General features: G+C 36.2%; 1 protein-coding gene and 1 long non-coding RNA gene across 8 annotated transcripts in view; one reads left to right on the forward strand and one right to left on the reverse strand.

Moving 5' to 3' along the window:
* The window catches only part of Iqcb1 (IQ motif containing B1), a 50,019-nt gene extending 30,710 nt beyond the window's left edge, over positions 1 to 19,309 (forward strand). For all 7 annotated transcript variants that reach the window (XM_023702240.1, XM_023702242.1, XM_023702239.1 and 4 more), the window contains 4 exons: positions 1,528 to 1,676; positions 4,044 to 4,175; positions 18,064 to 18,220; positions 18,768 to 19,309. In XM_023702240.1, the coding sequence (XP_023558008.1) occupies positions 1,528 to 1,676; positions 4,044 to 4,175; positions 18,064 to 18,220; positions 18,768 to 18,997 (668 nt within the window). In that variant the 3' untranslated portion in view covers positions 18,998 to 19,309. The remainder of the gene's footprint in view (positions 1 to 1,527; positions 1,677 to 4,043; positions 4,176 to 18,063; positions 18,221 to 18,767) is intronic.
* Positions 9,443 to 22,025, reverse strand: LOC111812868. Its single transcript, XR_002818245.1, has 3 exons — positions 21,902 to 22,025; positions 20,376 to 20,987; positions 9,443 to 9,612 (listed from the first exon to the last, which is right to left on the reverse strand). It is a non-coding gene; the product is annotated as an uncharacterized LOC111812868 (long non-coding RNA).
* Positions 22,026 to 22,793: the final 768 nt, after the last annotated feature.

Here is a 22,793-nt window from a genome sequence, read left to right on the forward strand (position 1 = left end):
GGTGTCTGTCATAAACTCTTTAAATTCAATTAAGCAATTAGAACATTGCTGCATTCTGCCATCAGAATTTTACTTATTCCGTAGGACAGACTTGCAACATGACCTTGCATCCTGTGAAGACTAAGTTAAAATTAATAATAAAATGTGATCTGGGAGGGCTAATTGGTTACAAGATTTTTTTCTTATTATTTCACTTGGTTTTTTTTAATGTCTCATTTATTTTATTTTTTTTAATTTATTGAGAAACAAATAGCAATGAGACAGTTTCAAAACCAATGAGTAGGACAGTTTCAATAATTAATACATTGCATATTGTTGTCTTCTTAGTGGTTATTCATAGTGTAGATGCAGACATGACATCCCATCCACAAACACTATTAATACAAATCTTTCTAATCATCGAATTAAGAGAAAGTAGCTGTATATCTATCCTAACTATTTTGAATATTCACTTGTTTTCTTATTACTGAGTCCCAGAAAACTTCACTAAGCCCTTGTTTCTCTTCCTTTCTTTTAAATCTATTTACTTCCAGAATTCCATCAATACCCAGTTATTCTCATATTCTGCCTGGTGTTTCCCACCTATAGCTATAGATTCATCTGTCACCTGAGTATTTAGCCACTTACATTTACCCTCTCGCCTAAGCTCTATTCAGCAGGACCACTGAATAGAACTTTTCACATAAACAAATGTCCGCAACATCTAATTTAGTAGCCAGGGGCTAGAGGTGACTATTCAGTATTCCCTATTTCCCTAATGCACTCAAGGACCTGAATTGTTACTTTCCTTTTGCTGTAAATCTAAGTAGCTAATTGGTGTACTCTATTAGACAGCCTAGCTCTGTAGCAAACTGCCTGTGGGATAGTTTTATTTAAATGACCAGAGGCATCTTTAAAGTCATCTTGCTCCCAGATTTTTTATTTCTTGCATCAGGCAATGGTGCCGACCATCTAGTCAGTTTCCCATCTAAGACATCCTAAAATTCTTTCCCTTTTACCTCCACTATCAGTTTTTTATCTCTCTCAAATATACCCATTTAAAATTCCACTGGTACTACCAATGCTGTGCCTGTTAGCAGCTCTGAACCTGTAACTATGTATGAGCTAAGCCTCAGAAAGTAAAAAGAAAGTCGTATGTGGAACCAACTAAAGAAAACTTTAGAAGCACACAGGGTGGAATAAATACCATATTCATACCTTGTCCTTCTGGTGCTACCAAATGATTTCTTATCCATACACTAATTTTTTTTTTCCTAAGAAATGTGACTGTTGAAGTTTTAGTTCTTTTTTCACCACCCTACCCCAAAAACATTTTTATGAGTATTCTCTAAAGAAGTTTGCGTAATCTGGAAAAACTAGTTTTTTTTAAAAAAAATCTTTGGGCTATAAAATAATAATATTGAGGAAATCATTGGCAGTATTAAAATAAAACAACTACAAGATTGTTATTATCACCATTGTCCTAATTCTAGAACCTGAGAAAACACAGCAGTGAGTATGTTGTAATAGTGTCTGTCATCTTTTTAGGTCAAATGCAGAAATACAATCAGGAGTTGGAAGAGAAATCAGCACTGATTATCCAGAAGCATTGGAGAGGGTACAGGGAAAGGAAAATGTTCCAGCGACAAAGGCCATCTCTCATGGAGCGCAAAGCAGCTGTCATACTTCAAAGAGCAGTGAGTCTGATATAGCTAAAACAGCTAAGGAGCCAAAGTATGCTCAGATCTGACTTTGCTCTTTACCTATTGAAAGACCTGGTCAAGTGACTTAGATTTCCTAAGCTTTGTCATTTCTATGATTTGGAAAATTATCATTTCTATGATTTTGGAAAATTATTTGCTATTGTTTATCTAAATAGGTTATCTATGCCATTAGCCTATAGCTCAGCTCCTTCATCTGTGGTATGATTTATAAGTTTAATCTTTTTTTATTTTAAAGAGAAAAACCCCCACAAAATAACAAAGATAACAATAACATAAAAACTATATAGAATTTCAAAACAAGATGATAGAAAATTAACAATGGTTCTTATGTTTGCATAGTGTTATCTTCAACACAGTTGCTCAGGTGGCCAGATATAAGAATGCAAGATTGATCAAACAATTAAACATTAACTGTTCCTTTCAATAAATCAATAGAAATTAGAACAGTAAAACGAATCTTATTTAGACACCCAGTCCTTAGGACTACTGTAGAACCTTCACCACATCACTTACCATACGACAATATTTTAGTGTTAATCTTCTTCATCTATTATTTGGACTGCTAGCTCCTCAAGGATAAGAAGCTATATATTACTTATTTATCTTCTTTATTCATTTGGAGGAGTACCAGGAATCAAACTTGGGGCCCCATGCTTGCCAGGCATGGTTATATATTATTTAATGTTGTTGTCAGCTCTCAGGGAGTGCTTGCTGTGTGAGTGGAGTCTGTCCCACCACTTTACTCATTTGTGTAGATCAGATATCCTCACTTGTGGAAACTGTTTTTGTATATTCCAACATCTTCTGTAAGTACAACGTAACATATTTGAATTTTTAATGCATAGATTAAGTATTTGATATAATTGGATAACTATATAATAATTCTTTTCAAAAATGTTTTAAAATTTTATTTATTTGATACAGGGTCTCACTACCCAGTTCAGACTCCTGTCACAGCCTCCCCAGCGCTGGGATTACAGGTGTGCACCATCACACCTGCCTGGTGTCTTTCCCTCCCTTCCCCACTTCCCCCAGCACAGCATGTGGTACAAAGGATCGAGCTAGGGTCCTTGCACTTGTCAGGCAGGTGCTTAAACCACCAACTATCTCTATTTTATTAGAAGTCAATTGTGAAGGACTTAGGAAAGAACAGTAAGATATTGTCAGCTGCTTCATACCTTATTTTATAATACTTTCTCATTTACCAAAGCTTTTTTAGATACTCTATGATGTTTTTAATACTGTTGGTCATGTAGAATTAGGGTTCTATAGAGATCAAGTAACTGGTCCAGATGGATACAGTTTATAAGTAGAATTGTAATTAGAACCCAATGCTTAATTCCTTTGTTAATCTTTATTGCTTACTGCATATATATATATATATATATATATATATATATATATATATATATATATATATATATATATATATATATATATATATAAAATCAATGTATCCTTGTGGTCAGATTTCCATTTCCATGACAGAAATACTAAAATATCAACTTGGAAGAAAGATTTATTTTGGCTCAAGTTTCTGAGGTTCTAGTCCAGGGCCTGTGGCAAATCAAAGCATCAATGGCAAAGTTACTCAGCTCCATGCCCATGGAAAGCAGGGAGAAAGAAGGGGCAAGGGCATGCTTGTAGTGACCTAACTTCCTTCCACTAAGTTTCATGTCTTAAAGGTTCTGGCACCTCCCAACAGCACCATCAGCTGGAAACAAAACCTTTTTTGTTTTAATTCTTATTTATTTCTTTATCTAGTTAGGCTGGCTCAGCCCACCCTGGGGGCAGGGCTGGTGAGGTGTCTGGTGCCTGGGATCAAGCTGAGGTCCCCTGTGCCTGCCTAAACTTGCCTAAGCAGACATTTCAGACCACTGGGCTATTTTGCCGGTCCTGAACAAAACCTTTAATCCACAAATGTTCCTTTGAGGAACATTTAAGATTTTATATATATATATATTTTTTTTTTTTTTTTTTCATTAGAGAGGAATATCTAAATGGTCCCTGTGTTACATGTTGGGTGCTAAAGTGATAGGCATTCAGTAGAAACCACAGTATGATGGTAAGCTGTACAAAAGAGGTGAGTTAGATATAGTAAATATGTATTTTCAATTTAAAATATTTTCAACTTACAGTGGGTTTATTAGGAGATTAACCACCTCATAAGCTGAGGACACCTGTACAGTTGTCACTGCCCATTCTTACTCTGCCACAATCCCTCCTCATCTTCACTCAGAGTTAACTATTGTTGCCATGGTGTCCCTGCTACATGTTCTAGACGAATAATAGCTGTATTAGGGGAGAGAAATCACAAGCCTTTCTTCTCCCTGCCCTCAGGTTCTTAAATTCCTAGCAAAGTGCCGGAAGAAAAAGAAGCTATTTGCCCCTTGGCAAGGACTCCAAGAGCTCACGGATGCACAGAGAGTTCAGCTGAAGCAACAAGTAGATGACTACGTCAGAAGACGTCCAGTATGTAGGCTTCTGTGCCATAACAGCCACATTACATTATTTCATTGCATGACATTCACCAACAAAGCAACAGCTCATAAGCATACGCCTGTTTATTGCTTATATAATGTAATTCAGTGGCCTTACCATGTAGCTAATGATTATGACTGTAGAAGTATAGTCGGTAGTGAAGAGGACTTTGCTTCCCATACTTCACAAGACTTGCTTATAGCTTCTTTCACAATACTACAGGAAATCTTTGACTATTTTGAATCTTATAAAAGGAATATATGTAGCTGTCAGCCAGTAAGTATTCATTATTACGTATGGGCACATACAAAATCCAAAGATCAGAAAATACAGGATTTGAGAAAAATCCCTCCTAAGATTTTATCACTATGAAACCTTTTCCACATAGAATAGATATAGATATAAGTACAGATATAGATATCTTTGGTTATGTAAATTATGTAAAGTCTTATACTTTATATATTTTCCTAATCATATAAATCTTTTGTTAGTACATGTTTGCAGTATATAGTGGTTACTTTCATTTTAGGAGTAGGTGCATGTTCTTAACATATCTTACTTCCCTTCTATTCCCTTACCTCCTCACCATCTCCAGATTGCTTTTATTGCCCATGTGCAAGTTGTCTACCTCCTTATTTCTTATTATCTTTGATTTTGTGTTTTGAAATTATGCTTTGGTTCTCTTATATAAGTGAGATTATATAACAGTTAAACCTTAATGTCTGTTTTATTTCATTTAACATTCTGATCTTAAGTAGTATTCTTTTTCAAACAAATGTCTCCAATTTATTCTTTATGTCAGAATAATAGTTCCTCAGCTATAACTACCATGTTTTCTGTATCTGTTTTGTAACTATATATAGGCTGCTTCCAAGAGTTAGTATTATGTTATATACTATAAACATGGATACGCATGTATTACTATAATATGATTTGTTTTAACTCTCGGGAAGATAGCAAGAAAGGAAATAGTGGAATTAAATGGAATTTCTATTTTAGTCTTCTTGATGATTCTTCATACTGATTTCCTTAAGTTTATATTCTCATCAACAATGTAGGAGGGTTCCTTTCTCCCTACAGCCTTGGTAGCATTTATTATTGTTTTCTTGATGTCAAGCCCTCATTGGAGATGAAATGTTGGTGTTGTTTAAATTTTCATTTCTCTGGTAGCCACAGATATTGAACATTTTTTCATTTATTTATTGTCCACCTATACTTCTGAGAAATGTACCTTATTTTGGTGTTGCCATATTTTGTTTGGGTCTTTGAAGGATCTGACTTTTTTTGTTCTTTGTGACATTCTAGTTATTAGTCCTCTGTCAGAGAAAAAAAAAATTCGCATTTTTTTAGGTTATCTCTTTTCACTGTATCTGTGCAAAACCATTTTAATTTAATGTAATGCCATTTGTTGATTCTTGATATTATTTCTTCTACAATTGGAGTTCTATTTAGAAGGTTCTTCCCTGTGCCTATGTCTTCCAGTATTTAGCTAGTATATCTAAAACTGTTTCTGTTTTAATAACTATTTCATCCATTTTTATTTTATTTTGGTGTAAAGATAGATATGCCTCTCAATTCAATCTTTTATATATGTGTAACCAGTTTTCCCATCACCATTTGTTAAAGAGGCTGTGTTTTTTGCTTCAGCCTACATTTTTAGCCACTTTGTCAATGATCAGATGACTTTTAATATGCCTGGGTTTGCTTCCTCATCGTTTGTTCCATTGATCCACACGTCAGCTTTTGTGCCAGTACCATGCTATTTTTATCACTGTATCATTGTAGTGTCCCTTGAAATCAGACTCTTATGCCTTATGTCAAATGCTGTTGGTGTATTAATTAGAATTGCATTAAATCTATGTATCAGCTTTCATCTGTATTAACAATCCTGATTCTGGCTGCTTGAGAACAGGGAATGCCTTCACATTTTCTGATAGCCTCTTCAATCTGCTTTTTCACAGTACTATAGTTCTGAATAGTATTGTTTTCCTAATTTGCTTCTCAGGGGATTCTTTATTGATGTACAGGAATGCATTTGATTTTTTGTGTTGATTTTTATCCTTTCCTTTGCATAGTTCTTCTGGTAAATGTTTTGAGTACTGCATGGAACAGAAATTGCAATAATGGAAATCTTTATTCCTGAGTTTAGGGGTCAGTGTTTCAGCTTTTCCCCTTTTAATATGATACTAACTGTAGGTTTGTCCTAAATGATTTTAATATGATACTAACTGTAGGTTTGTCTTTAGAAACTAAAGAAGGAGGTAAAGAACTTCTATATCTGCAGTATTTTTTTTAGAATTTTTATCATGAATGGATGTTGGATTTTTGTCAAAGGTTTTTTCTGTGTGTAGTAAGATAATCATTTTTATCTTTGCTTCTATTTGTGTGATGTATTAATGTATTGGTTTGCATATGTAAAACCATCCTTGCACCCCAGCATAAAGCCTATGTTTCCATGATGTATAATCTTTCTGATGATTTGTTAAATTGTATTTGACAATGTCTTGTTGAGGATTTTAGCATTGGGAAGTTCTTTAAAGAGATGGGCATACAGTTTTCTTTTGTAGTTGGATTCTAGTCTGGTTTAGAAACTAAGGTATTGTAACTTCCAGGATTGAGTTTGGATATAATCCTTCCCTTCAATTTCTTTAAAGAGTTTGAGGAATACTGGCATTATATCCTCTCTGAAGTTCATGCAGAATTCAGTTGGAAATCTATCAGATCCTGGGTTTTTCATAGTTGGTATGCTTTTTATTACTGCCTCAGTTTTATTGCCTACTATTAGATTACTCAGGGTTTTTATACCTCCCTGCTTCAGTTCTGGTAATCATATGAGTCTAGGAATCTATCTGTTTCTTCTAGATTCTCTACTTTGTTAGAGTACAGTTTTTTCATAACAGTGTCTAATTTTCTAGACTTTAGCAGTGTCTCTTTTGACTTCACTTTCTCATTTCTAACTGCATTGTAGTGGGTCTTTCCTTTACCTTTATTGGGTAAGTTTGGCTAGGAAGTGGTCTGTTTAGTTTATTCTTTCAATGACCTAGCTCTTTGGTTCTTTGATTCTTTCTATTTGTTTTTTTTAGTCTCAATTTCATTAGTTTTTACTGTGATCTTTATGAATTTTTCCCTTATAATAAGTCTGGGTTTGAACTGTTCTTGTTTTTCTAGAAAAACAAGAACAGTTCAAACCCAGACTTATTATTTTTAATATTTTTTCAGCTTAGCTTTTTTTTAATGTGAGCTTTCACAAAAATAAGCTTCATCCTACAGCTGAATTCATTCTGTCCCTTGGATTCTGGTATGCGCTGTACTGGAATTACTGTTTGATTCTAGTAATTTCTTTGATTTCTTGTGTGACCCATGAGTGTTTGGGGCTATATTGATTTAATATCCATATGTTTGTAAAATTTCTATGGTTTCTTTTGCAATTGATTTCCAGTTTCAGTGTACCATGATTTGATATCATAGATGGGATAATTTTGATTTTTTCATATTTATAAAAAGGAAGATGTACAGACTGTTATGTAGTCTACTTTAAAGAAAGTTCTTTGTGCTAGTGAGGTATATATCCTGTGGTGGTAGGGTTCAAAACTCTATAGCTATAGCTATGTGTTAAATCCATTTATAGGTTTAACGCTGATATTTCTTTGTTAATTATTTGTTTAGTTGATCTATTTTTAGTAGTTGGATATTAATGTCCCCCGCTATGACTGTGTTGGTGTTTTTTAATCTTTTATGCCCTATAGTGTTGTTTTATGAAGTTGGGCATATCAGTATTCAATGCATATTTACAGTTGTTTCTTTCTTTTTTTCTTTTTTTTTTTTTTTTCAGAACTGGGGATTGAACTCAGGCCCTTGCGCTTGCTGGTGAAGCGCTTATTCCAGTGAGCCATCTCCCTGGCCCCCTCAGTTGTTTCTTTTTGCATTGTTCCCTCAACTTATTAGTTATAATGATCTTCTTTGCCTCTTCTGTTTTAGCTTGAAATCCATTTTGTCTAAGAATAAGATTGCTTCCTTTCCTTGTTTTTGAGATCCTGGTGCATGGAATATTGTTTTCCATCCTTTGAATTTCCAATCTGTGTCTCTTATTTAGGGAGTTGAGGCCATTTACACTGAGAATTATTACTGAAAGATATGGACTTATTCCTTTCATTATATTATTTTTCTGCTATTGACTCCTCATGGAGAACACTATGTAGCAGCTCTGAGCAGGGCTTACATTAACCAACTGGCTTTCCATGTTTACTTGTGAGTCTGTTCAAAGCCTAGTCTCCTTGTTTGGAGATGGGCAGTGGGCTCATAGTAAGTGAACCTCTGAGTCACTGAGACCTGTAATGGCAGATGAAGCCAGAAAGCCTCAAAGGATAAGTCAGGATCACAGCCAAGGACACCTGGCTCCAACCTTAACCAGATAAAGACTATAGCCTCAGCCATTTCACTTATGGGTAGATTAACTTAATACCTTACTTGGAGAAGTCCTTTAGTGGTTCCACCCTTCTTGAGTATTCCTTTCCCTTCTTCTGATAACAAAATAAATATGGGCCACCCAGAGAAAGTCTTGGTCTTACCCCTGAGAGTATCTTGAATTCTGTGAGAGGTCTTTAATCTTCCTGGAGCCATGAAACCATTCTATTTGCCTCATTTATTTAGCTTTTGCTGTACATTCTTTTGGGAGATTGAGGACCTGATTAGCCTGCAATAATTAAGTGTTATTATTAAACCAATAGACTCTTATTTTCTCCTTTTTATTTAATTGCTCACCTTACTTGATATATTTGTTCCATCAGAATTTTTGGCTTTGTTGGCTTCATTTTCTTTCTATATATACAATAGCCTTGAGCCTTTCTGAGTGCTGGTTGAGTGGTCATAAATTTTTTAAGGTATTCTTTGTCATGAAATGTTATTTCTCCATCAATTTTGAAAGGTAATTTTGTAATATATATATGAATGAGCAGGATTGTCTTTGGCACCTTTCAATGGAGTCTGTTTCTTTGCTAAGTTTGTCATTGGTATTTTGAATGGCTTTGCTCAACTCTTCTCATTTTTTATTTGATTCATCTGTAACTCCATTGGTCAATTTGTTTATTACTTCCACTATTTATATTTGGTTATGTCATCTTTGAGGTCACTAAGTTTCTTTCCTTTCTCTTTAATCATTTCATAGAGCTCAGAATTTTGGTTTTTGATTCCCTCTCTGTTAGGCCCCTTTGATCTGTTTTGGGAGAACTGGGAGTCTTTAGAGGTAGTTTCTTACCTTGTTTTTATATGTCCTCATCCCTTTTTGTGCAGAGGGTTGAGGTTAGAGTGAAGAGACTTTTGTTGGTTAAGATCTCCTTATGCTCTGCTTTCCAGTGATAGAACCTTTATTTGCCAAGAAGTATTGTCTGCCACCTCACCCTTTTCAGTTTAATAGGATTGGGTACAGTCACTGTGTTGTAAGAAGAAAAAAAATTATTGGTTACAACAGCATGCACAGATGTGGCCATATCAATCATGAACCTTAAAATTTGTTTTGTCATGTTTACTTTTTTATTTTCTGGAGTGTCATAGGAAATTGAAAGGAATAATCCTTTCATCTTTTTTCTCAAAACTAGTTTTTGATGCCTTCTTTTGTTGTTGTTGTTTGTTTGTTTCATTGTTTCATAAGCTGCCTTGCTCTGACCATCCAGGAGTATGGAATGTTCTTAAGTGTACCATCGATGCAGCTGAGTCTCTTGGCCATTGCAGCAGTACATTAACCACTAATAAATACTGTTTTTACCCCTTCTTTTATTCCCTTTAAAATTGATGTAAAGCAGCATAAAGGTTTATTAATATAGTTACCTACAAAAGTATCTGAGTTTAAATAGTTTCCCAATCTGTTTCTTAAGAAACATTTTTAGCTCGATGCAGTTCTAAGTCCAGTAAGGAAAGCTTTCCTCTCTGTTTTAGGAATAAAGTTTGAAGCAAAGGAAAAAAGAAAAAGTAAAGATATAGGAAGTCAGAATGTGAGTTATAATAATATTTAAAAGCTCTTTGTCAGTAGGCACTTGCTTAAGATTCTGACAGATTGTCTCCCAGTAGAGGCTTTCACTTTTATTTAACTATATGGATTTGCCTGGGCTTCATTACAAATTCTTACTGTATTTTTTTACCTTAGTGAAGTGTTGATGGGTTCAAGTATTGTGTCTTTTTCTGTATTAAAAACTGACAACTTTATATGGAAATACTAAAAGTGACATCATTCTGAGATCTTGTTAAAAAAATAAAGGATCACGGGATCAGCATCACCTAGATGCTTGTTAAAATGCACAACCCAGGAGACAAAGTGCATCTGGTCAAGTACAGCACGTGAGGGGTTTTTTTGTTTGTTTGTTTGTTTTGTTGTTGTTGTTGTTTGTTTTTTTGGTACTGGGAATGAAACTCAGGACCTTGTGCTTGCCAGGAAGGCACTGTGCTGCTGAGCTGTGTCGCCACTGTTTCTTGGGACAGACAAAGCTTCAGGCCTTTTTAATTCTAGTGCTTCCTCTTCCGTGCCTTTTAAGGCTCCTGCATGCTAGTTGCTCTTTTCATAGCATCTGTGTACCATGTTGTGAAGGTATTTTTCAAGATATTTGAAGGAGAAAATTACATTATTTGGGCAACAGAATCTTTCAAAAAATATATTTTTATGAAAATAAAAATATATTGGATGCAGTATTCTTTTTTTAATTTTATTTTAAGGAAGGGTCTACATGGTGTTCAGGGTCTTACCACTAGATCGGACTTGTAGTGATTCATCTGTTACAACCTCTGAAGAGCTGGGATTACAGGCACATGCCACCACTCCCAGTCTCAATTGCTGTCTCAGCACACCCAAGGGCCGTGCTGACAAGGCAGGCCTGGGGATCAAACCCCCAGCCTCTGTGCCTGCTTGCAGGTGCTTTAATCTGCTGAGCTATTTGGCTGGTCCTGGATGCAGTATTCAAATTAAAATATAAATGACTTAGTTTTTATTGTTTATATACAAGGCAAAATTAGGACAGGTCATTGATGAGGGTTAGATGACAACAGTAACACCAACAGTTGGTTTCGAAGACTGGGTACTGCATCCATTTCAGTTACAAGTTACATCTAAGTACTTGAGCTATGGTTGTCACCTCAGTGCATGACATACAGTGGTTCTTGAAGTTTGATCCCTGGATCATCACCATCATTTGTGAACCTGCAAGAAATGCAGATTCTTGGGTCTTAACCCAGACCTAAGAAATCAGAAACTCCAGGTATGAGGCCTGGCAACATGTTTTAGGAAGCCTGTAGGTGGCGCTGGTCCTCACTACAACTGGGAACACTAGGATGGTGTTTCTGGTGTAGTCACCAGTAAGCTTGTTTAGTGTGACTGCTGTTTCACCTGATCAAGTCTGGAAATGTGTGGATGTTGGGAGTGGAACACTGTTATGAGGGGAACTAACTTCTACCCAGACAGCAGTGCACCTACAGGTCACAACTTATGTGGGAATTATGTAACTATGACTGATGTTATTACACATGCTTGCTATTTACCATGTATGTTTGTCTGCAGAGTTACTTATAAACTTTGTATAATCCCCCCCCCAAAAAAAAAGAAATAAAAAGAAAGGAAACTGGTAAGTTAGTAAGAGGGGAAAGAGATAAGAAAAATGTCATGGGGCCGGAGAGATGGCCTAGTGGAATAAGTGCTTCCCTGGCAAGTGCAAGGGCCTGAGTTCAATGCCCGGATCCAAAAAAAGAAAGAAAAAAAGAAAGAGAAAAGAAAAATGTCAATAGGTAAAAATTAGAAGATCAGATTCTGCTGGAGGTGTTTTTATAGCTGGGGTAAAATATTAGTAGTGGGGGAATTGAATATTTGTGGAGGTAGGAAAAGGGATACAGAAGGAGAGAAGTGTAATTAGAGACTGATTCAAGGCTTTCAGAATTTGTTAATCTATTTGTAGTTAGTTTTGTTTGGCTCCTGTAAGCATACTTTATTGAGAGTATCCTGAAATGGCCATAAACTCTACCATTCAAGTTAAAGCACTGGTCTATTCTTACATGTTGTATAAAAGTGGAAAGTGGAGAAAAAGAAAGGCAAGATAGGGGTATAGAGAAAATAAGGAAGAGGAAAGAAAAAATAGGGAGGAAAGAAAGTTAAAAAGAGAAAAAATAGGGGGCCAGGGAGATAGCTCAGTAGAATAAGTGCTTGCCTGGCAAGCGCAAGGGCCTGAGTTCAATCCCTGGTTCCACCAAAAAAAAAAAGAGAGAGAAAACAGCTGGGGAGCAAAATAAAAACCGACAAAAAAAGTTAAAAAACATACCATGGATTAAAAAAACAAGAACTGGGGAAAAGAGAAGAACAAAAAATGAGAGAGCCCAGAATGGACAAGTAAGCAAGGAAACAAACAAAAGCCCCACATAGCCATATGGCTAGTTCTACCCAGTCTCCTTCCCACAGTAATACTGTAGTAGATTCCTTACAGACAGCCTAGCCAGTTTCTCCCCTACTTGTTTCTCCCCCCACTTGAGGGCTGCTTACCTGCTGCCAGGGAGTGGTTAGGGCTGTTGGTCTCTCTAGACTGACCTCCTGGCTTAAAGGTGTGCTTTGGGTATGGCCAACTGTAGGTCTTTGTCTCTGTCCCAAGATCCAGTTCTTTAGGAAGAAAAACTAATTTGCCTTATACCCAATTTCCTGTCAGCTTCAGCCAGTAACCTCCCATTCCTGGTCCCTTCACTACTGTGTAAATTTCATAGTAGTCTCCATGTTGTCCCTCTCGTGACTTTCTGCACAGTGTCACCAGCAGTCCTTTGGTTTGTTTGTGCTTAGAATGTTGACCATACCTGACTCAAGAGCTTAGCTTTCCAACCTGGGAACCTGCTGCAGCACCCGGGCTCAGCAGTGGGCCTCCTTTGCCTCTGGCAGGATAGTGCACAGTAGGTAGGATTTTTCCTTGTCTCACAGTTTTGCGTTGCTCAGAGAAACAATAGATGATGGTGGAAAGGAACTGCAGGTTATGGTGTTTCTGGTTCTTCCTTGCTTTACATGCAGGTCAACTCTTTCTTGAGACTCCAGCCACAGTTTTATCTCACGCTGGGTTTACTCTTCCAGGTGGGAGGGAAGTATGTAAGAACTCTGACCTCTGCTATGTTCTCTCGTTCCCTCAGGCTGTGCTATTTCCTTCCTTTAGGCTTTAGAATTACTCCTAAAATTGGCATATTCTTTGGGTAAAGAATGGATGAGGAAGTACAGACCAGCATCATGGTATAAATATTTGCAAGATATAACAGTCTCTATTTGAAGGCAGGGGGTGGTATCAGGAATCAAATTCAGGACCTTGTACTTGCCACACATGCACTGTGCCACTCCCAGACCCTCTTACAATGTGTACCGCACAGTAAATATTTTCAGTATTGTAGACAATTCAACCTCTCTGGCAACTGCTGATCTCTGCTATTTTAGGATTAACCATAGGTTATCTATAAAACAATAAATATCTGTGTTTCATTTCACTTTGCCCACTCTTATTTTGAACAAAAGTCATAGTAGTATCTTTTTTTCTTCTTTTTGTACTGGGAATGGAATCATGACCCAGGTAGGCATTGTGTTACTGAGCTATATCCCCAGCCCTCGGTAATTTCTAGTAGTGTTTATAACAATGAAAAGTACAGTGCTTGGCAACAGCAGCATAAAAGCCATGAGGACAGAAAAAGGTATATATGATAAGCTTTTCACATGAAATGTATGGTGTGATATCACTCAAGGTAGATTGTTAAGTATATATAGTTTGAATCTGAAGGCAACTAGTATAAAGAAGATGTATAGCTAATAAGCATAAAAAGGAAATTGAATCATAAAATATATTTGAGTAGTCAAAAGATAGGGGAAACAAAAAGTGATGTAACAGAAATATCAATGTGATAGACTTAAGAGTGACCATATTTTAATAAATGTAAGTGGTTTGAATATGACAATCGAAACACAAGGATTGGCCAGGTATTGTGGTATATTCTTGTAATCCCAGCACTCCGGCAACCTGAGCAGGAGAATCACAACTTTGAACCCAGCCTGGGCAATTAGGCAACTCAGTAAAACCCTGTCTCAAGGTAAAATGTAGCTCAGTGCAATGGTCCTAGGTTCAATCCCTAATACTGAAAAACTAAATAAAAGTCAAATTAAAAATAGCTCAGTGCAGTGACCCTAGGTTCAGTCCCTAATACTGAAAAACTAAATAAAAGTCAAATTAAAAAATATGACCTGAATATATGTTGATTACCCCCCCAAAAAATCAAAACACTTTATATGAAAAACATAGAGCTAGGACAAGTACAATGATAAAGGAGTTATTTAATTATGATATCAGAATTCTAAATGTGTATGTGCCTGATAACAAAGCTTCAAAATACCTAAGGCTGATATGGATGAACCTTGAAGAAATATTAAGTAAAATAAGCTCGATGAATATTGTGTGATTCCATTTATCTGACATATCTGGAATAGTCATATTGATGGAAATAGAATGACTAAATGACTAAACTAGAATGACTACAATTTGAAAGGTTGAACACATCAAAGCTGGCAAGCATGTTGAAGAACTGTGACCGACACACTATTCATGGGAATGTAAAATAGTACTACTGCTTTTGGAAAATAGCGGGGCAGTTTCTTAAAAAGTTAAACATGTATCTACCACATGATCATCCACGTATGTGGCCCAGAGGGAAAGAAATTTGTTTCTGTATGAACACTCATACATGAATTACAACAGCTAAAAACGAGAAACAACCCAGATGTTCAACAGCATCTCAGGAAACACATGTCACCAGTATAAAAGAATGAAATATGCTTGTGACAACACAGATAAGCCTCAAAATGATTATGCTACCTGAAAGAGGCCAGACAGTGTAGAATATGTGCTATACTGTTCAATTTACATGAACTCTAAAAGTACAAACTGTGGTAACAGAAAGCACATCAATAATTGCATGGGAGGTGAGGAAGGGTGTGAGGGTAATAGGGCGAGTGGGTGGTCTCGATTGCGGTGATTATTTCACAGAGGCATGTCAGCATTTAACAGACTGTTCCTCGTTAACATTTGGAGATGAATGTATGTCATTTTTACCTCAGTATGACTTGATTGTGAAAAAGTTATCCTAAATATTAAATGAAATTCAGAGTACTGAGCTTTTAAAAATGCAATTAGCCTGGCTACTAATAAAATATGACTAATTAATCCTTTAGCTTCTGATCAATCATATTAACTACTCTTCACTTAATCAAGAGCCAGAAATGAATTGAAAAGAGTAGAAGCAGCACAAATGACAGTTCTCTATGCAAAACCAGTGAATAAAGAAGCATTCCTCTATGAAACCAAATCTATGACTAGTTCCTAAGCTCTGTAGAGAGTAGACTACCTTGCTTTTTAAACTTTTTTTTTTTTTTTATGTATTTAGTACAGGGTCTCATTACACAGCTTGGACTCATAGTGATCGTCCTGGTTTCAGCCTCCCAAGTGCTGGGGTTCCAGGTTTGTGCCACCACGCCCAGTCTCAATTGCCCTCTCACTGCACCCCAGGGCCAGGCCACCACAGCGTACCAGGGATCGAACCCTTGTCCCTGCATCTGCCTAAGCAGGTGTTTTAATCCATTGAGCTATCTGGCCGGCCCTTTATCTTGCTTTTAGAAGTTGTAATCATTTATATATTTAATTGCCTTTATTAAAATTACATAACCAGTTAACATATACCCCAAGAAATTGTGATTTAGTAAATTCACTATAGCTTCATGTATCAATATTTTAAATTTATCTTTATATATACTGAAAATATACAAAACATAAATAGTATTATATAAATGTTTAACCTCACCACAATTCATCTTTAGAACTTGTTTGATCTTGGAAAACTGAAACTTTATTTTTACTAATTAAACTGTCCATTCTCCCTTTGCCCAGTTCCTGGAAACCACCGTTCTAGATTTGTATCTATGAAATTGACCGCTTTAAGTACCCCATGTAGTGTTTGTTCTTTTGTATGTGCTTTCTTTCACTTAGAATAATGTCTGTGAGATTTATTAAAATTAACTTATGTCAGGATATCCTTATTATTATAAGTTGAATATTTCACTGTATGTCTATACCACATTTTGTTCATCCATTCAGCAGCATCATACAGGGGTTCCTATTTCTTTATGTTCTTGTCACCACTTCTTCCTATTTTTTTTAAATGAATAATAGGTATGAAGTGGTATCTAATTGTGGGTTAGATTTGAATTTCTATAATGATTAGTAATTTTGATTATCTTTTTATATGTCAATTGATCATTTGTATGCCTTCTTGAGCAGAAATGTCTGCTTAAGTCTTTTTCCCATGTTTGAATTAGTTTATTTTTTGTTGTTATCATTGAGTTTTAAGAGTTCATAGTATATATATTGCAAATATTTTGGCTCATTCCGTGATCTCCCTTTTTGTCTTAATAGTATCCTTTGATACACTAAAGTTATTTTGGTGTGTCTGGTTTTTTCTTTGTTGCCTAGGCCTGTGGTTCAAAAACTAGTGTTCTGAAACTACTCTTACATTGTCTTCCAGGAGTTTTGTAATTGTAGCTCTCATGTTTAGTTTGTTCTCTCTCTCTCTCTCTCTCTCTCTCTCTCTCTCTCTCTCTCTCTCTCTGCATATATATATGCAGTTATCCCTCAGTGTCTTCAGGAGATTAGTTTTAGATCCTATATATAAAATGTATAGTATTCCAAAAGCTATACACATCTTTTGTGTACTTTGAATCATCCCTAGTGTATTTTTAATACCTAATACTACATAAATGGTACATAGAATGTTGTCATACTATATTGTTTAAGAAATAATGCCAAGAAAAAATCGTATCTGTGTGTTGATTTTTTCTAATATGCACCTTGAATTTGCCATTAGTTGAATGCAGGGGTACCTACAGATAGGAAGAGACAATTGTGATTCTGATGCATACTCTAGTTTTTTGTTTTTGATATTTTAGGTGCTGCTTTAGGCATACTTTAGTGTACTTGCTTAAGCTCCTATGGCTGAAAAGGAAGGTATTAGCAGAAACAGAGTTAGAACAAAGATTCAGAGCCTGGAATATTTAAAAATGCTGTCATGTCAGAACTGTGAGGTCCAAAGCTAAGAATCCTTAATATCTAAACTAATCAGTTAATTTTCCCTTAAATTAGCTGACCAGCAAAGGAATACGGTTATTTACTTAGTTAATTAGTTAATTATTTGTAGTGCAAGAGACTTAATGCAGAGCCTTTCCACTGAGCTATATCCCCAGACCTTTTTATTATTATTATTATTATTATTATTATTACTATTTTTATTTTGCGGCAAGGTCTTGCTAAGTCATTGTTTCCCAAAGTAAGCTTTAATTTATGATCTTCCTGCCTCATCCTTCCACAGTACTAAGATTACAGGTATGCACTACTATTCCCAAGTGAAATATGACCCTTTGACTGATTTTCTCCTGTTTCGTGGAAAAAAAAAAATTAAAAAAAAAAAAAAGTTTAGGAGTAGGTGTGACTTAAGAGGAAGACAATCTTTCAAATGAGATCCAGGAAAGACAGGTTGGCCTTATTGCTACTCTTCCAGGGCATTATCTTCACCAAAAAAAAAATAATTTCACTACAATCTTTTAGTCTTACCCCTTCTCCATAATTCCATACGATCCAAAGAAGTGGTATATGGGAGCTTACCAAAATCAACTTTCCGTTTTGTGTTTTTAATCTAAGGCTGTTTTTAAACATTCACAAGAGTATTAGTAGATATCAAGATTCTATTGATAAAATAACACCATACACCCTAGAATTTCTGCTAAGTGGTGAGGAAAATATACTTTGTTATATATGTCCTTCTTATGACAAACTGTTCTGTCCCGTGTTCCCAGGACTCTCGGATGTCAGATGTGGCCAGCAGGGAGCTCCATGCCCAAGCTCAAGAACGGCTGAAACACTACTTCATGAGCAGGGCCCTAGAAGGGAGAGCCCAGCAGCACAGAGAAGCTCTGATGGCTCAGATCAGCACAAGTATTGAACAGTTAATGAGTATGTACTCCTCCTATTTTTATTTCATGAAAGGCATAACTTTTGGAAGATATATGACATCTAAAAATCTTCAAAAGGAAGATACTGCTAATAATCTTCTTGCCCAATTTCTATCCTCAAGGACTTTCTACATCTACATCATAACAGCATAATGTTTTCAGTGATAAAGATTCCATAACCTCTTGTGTGCTTCCAAACCCTTGTGATCATTCATGTGTTAGGTCAGTTACAAATTTTAAAGATGGTGAACCCTATTAACCAGTTTCTACTACACAATTCCAAAAGCATTTAGCTATATTTTAGAAGTAGATGATAACCATAGCTACAGTGCCATTCATTTGTAGAGCATTTTATAATTTTTAATGCAGTGATTTCACAAAATTCTTTAAGCCATTTCTTTTAAACATAGAAAGGCCAGGTAATTGTTCTTACCCGGGAATTAGAATCCTCTCCATGCTGTAGCAGTCTGCAGCTCTGCAGGTTCTAAGTTCCTACTCGTTTGCCACGGGACCCTTCCAATTACCTGTTCATTATCTGTTTACTGCAGAGGCACCAAGTCTGAAGGAAGCAGAAGGCAAAGAACCTGAGCTCTTCTTAAGCAGATCCAGGCCTGTGGCTGCCAAGGCTAAACAGGCCCATCTCATCACCCTGAAGCACACACAGGCACCTTGGTGGAAGAAGCTTGGGGAAGAACCAGGGAATGAGATTGATGTTTCGAAGGAAGACCTTACTATAGAGCTAGAAACATTATTCATTGGTGGAACCAAATCCCTATAGGGAGTTACCCTGAAAACTGGCACTAGTATTCTATTTTAGGAAACTATACTGGTATACCGGTAGTCTAAGACTTTTTTAACTCATAATTTTCCAGAAAGTTCTCTCAAGAAAGGTTTATAGGAAGTAAGTAAAAAGTTATCATTTACCTCTCAATATTTTTTCTCCACATCCCTGTCTCTAGCCATATATATAGATTTGTGTTGCTTTTATTGTGGAACTAAACTGATTGTGGCATTGTGTTGTTAAACAATATTAAATTTATTTCATTTTTGTTACCTCCCAGTGAAAATTTCTTTTAAATAAACACTTTTTAAAAAATGTGTGTATTTGGTACAGGGTCTCACTACACAGCTCAGACTTGTAGTGATCCTTCTGTTTTAGCCTCCCCAGCACTGGATTACAGGCATGTGCCACCGTGCCCATACGTGGTGGCTAGTTCAGTGGGCCCAGGGTGGGGCCAGCACAGCATATGGTACTGGGGATTGAACCCAGGTCCATACACTTGTCAGGCAGGCACTTAGGCCACTAAGCTATCTCCCTGCCCCCTAAGTAAATACTTTTAACTGTTTTGAAAAACTTGAGATTATTTTAATTTTTCACATTTGTTATTTAACATTCCTATGATGTTATTGTTGTTATAGACGTGTTTGGGTCATTATTAAGGTGAGGAAAAGAAGCTAGTTGAACTTAATGTTTTGCATAAAAAATGGTCAAACTTAATTTCTATTTTGTTACTTGTAAAAGAAACTTCACACACATATACACACAAATCGAACTAGGACTCAATGCAGGAAAAATTTGTCTAGCTAAAATTCTATTCTTTTTACTGAACTATGACAACTACAACACTTACTGCTTCCCTTTTTATTTGAAATAGTCTGAGTGTGTTGCCAGTATATTATTCACATGTACTTTAAAATATCCCTCAGGTAAAGATTTGGGTACTTGTATAGATCTGCCTATATGATAAAAAATGCCAATATAAATATTTTAGCAACTGAACTTTGCTATATTTATGGTAAAAATTAACTTTCTGATATGTATTCTAGGCTTTATGTGTTTATCTTGTCTGATATCATTCATTATGAAAGGTTTTCCGTGTCTAAAAAATAGAGAGCAGATCCTAGGTTCTGAGCTCTGAAGTAACAATTTCTTTTAAATTTTTATTGTAATTGGAGTGTTTGCAGTACATAATGACTACATTTCTCGTGAGTTAGTACACACTTAGAGAACATCCCTTCATCCTCTTCCTTCCCTCTCTCCATTTCTTGTTTTTCTTCCACTTAATTTAATGGCCAGATGATCATAAAGATATCTTTATTTACTTTATTATTTGTTCATTGTTATAATTAAAATATGAAGAAATTGGATTTCTTACTCAACAAATGAAGTCTGTATGTTTTTAAATTCCAGTTGTTGTACTAGGATAAACACCTAAAAAAGAAGTAGAAATTAGTATTGAAGATAAAAGACTTCTATCAAATGCTACCTAATTTTTTCCAAATTATGCCACTCTTTGGAGCCATAACTCAGCAATATTGTTTTAATTTTTGGCCCTTGGTTGTTTAACGTGGTTATAAAATGGTTTAAAAGCCAATGACTTGCCAATGTTCTGGTTGTCTTTCACCTTCTTAGGATCAGTGAGAGAGAAACTTTTGGTTGTTGGTGTCTAGGAAGGGTCAGTGCCACAACCAACCCAGCCTAAAACAGACATAGAAGAGGGGTCTTTGGCCCTTCCATAGCCCTTAAAAGTAAAAGATCAAAGTTAGGGGAGAGAATAAGGCAGGATAGAAAACAATACAAATGGAAAGGAGACAAGGGAAAAATCAAAATTTAAAAATGGTACTTTGAAGAGGACATCAACATCAGGACACAAGTTTATTTAAGGTCGCCCGTATCTGTACCCGCTAGGCCTGTTTCTCCCAACTCCATTAAAGCCAGTCCAGGCAGCACTGATGAGCAAAATAGTGTAAGCCACACAGCCAGAACACTTGAAAAGATAACAGAAGAGGTTAGAAAGAAATAACTGAGAAAGATCAAGTCATTTTTTTAGGCAGAACATTTTAGATCACCAATTTCATAAAAATAGACTGACCTTATGCCTTTTGACCGTAAAATGTGCTATAATCATTTGATGGCTGGTCCATCTTTTTCTGCTATAAACCAAGATATTACTGCTTATAGGATTTACTAATTCCATCATTCTAAAGCCTCAAGACAGACCAAAATATTCCCAGCTCCACAAAATAATGCATCTCATCCTTTGAGTGACCTATTCTGTTCTGAGTATGTGCATTTCTTCTAAATGAGTCTTTTTCATGTGTCTTAAAAAAATAAACAAGCTTCCTCCATTTTGAGTCCTCAAGATACTTCAGAGGTGGGGTTGTGTCAGACAGAATTCAGTAAACATTTGAGCTCTCAACCAACTTAATGAGGTGGGAGCTGAGTTATGTCTACTCACTTCAATTACAAGTAGGCAAGGAAGCATCTAACCTGAAAGCATGCGACATGAACACCGGGCCTCAAAATTATAAGAGGCGAACTGCTGAATTCCTTTATATAAGTTATTCCACGATATTTAGTGCCTGTTCCACTTCATCTTTCTTCATGTTTCTCTTTGAAAATTTTCTTCTAAAGTTATTTCTGTAAGCATTACATTTAAGTATATATTTTCACTATTAAGTCTATAATGCTTTGGGTTTGTAGAAGTTCCTTTAGGCTTACCTATTTGCTGCTTAGAAATTATTTTAAGGTATTTTGTTTATATAAATAGCATATCTGTAACTGAATTGCAAAGAACTTGAGAACAAACACAAATTTTTGTATTTCGTTACAGGCAGCACAGTGCAGGTTTTGGGCTTAGTATTCCAGCAGTGGCTGATTAATAATAGCTCCTTTCCCCACCTGGTGTTAGTTGATGATTGCTTCTTATCTGTGTTATGGTTGCTATCAATTGCCAGCCAGCATCATTCAACTGTCAGAATGCTGAGCTTGTTGTTCTGTGCCATGGTAACCCCTCTCTGGAAAGTTCCATTGAAAATTAAAAATAGAAAAAAAAAAAAAAAAAAAAAAGATCAGAGAGGACATTCAAATGCCTGGAGTGGCCTGTGGGCTGGGGGACTAAGTTTGGTGTCCTTTAGAGGGTTTCCCCCACAGAAGTATGCAGATCTAGCAAGTCTCCAGAGCCGCCTCTGTAAGAATCAAAGGCACCACCTGCTGAATGAACAGTGAGCAGGACATAGGGCAGTAACCCTATAATGCTGCTGTAGGAGGTTAGGGCATGGCCAGTTTGCAGGACAAGTGGGTATGACCTGTCATTCGTGGAGATCCAGGACACATGTGCAGAAAACATAGTTCCCAAACCCTAAACCTTGCACCAATCAGAAAATGCTATCTTCAATTCTTCTGGGATGAGAGCAAGCAAATTTTTGATAGGACAGCCTAGCTCTCCTGTCAGCCGTAGGAGTGGGGGATACAAAAGCCCTCCACCATTAACCTCATTTCCACTGTGCTTTCTCATTAACAGTGGTTTGCTGTCACTCTGCAGAGCAGACTTCCTACTTAGCTCAAACTCACACACTCCAGCATAATTATCTTACCTTTAATGAATACTTTTTTGCATTTCCTAACAATTTTTTTAGAACAAGAACCTAGAAAGAATCTCTAGGTCTCCATAGTACCCCAAGAACCCTGTTGTTCATTTTGGCAAAGCCAGTCAAAAAGTAAGGCTGTTTGGGTGCTTTGCTTTCTTTCTCTGTTCTATGTATTCAAACCAAGAAGGACTGATTTATTTCTT

Source organism: Octodon degus, unplaced genomic scaffold, assembly GCF_000260255.1.
Source record: "Octodon degus isolate 3935 unplaced genomic scaffold, OctDeg1.0 scaffold00147, whole genome shotgun sequence".
NCBI classification, from domain to species: Eukaryota; Metazoa; Chordata; class Mammalia; order Rodentia; family Octodontidae; genus Octodon; species Octodon degus.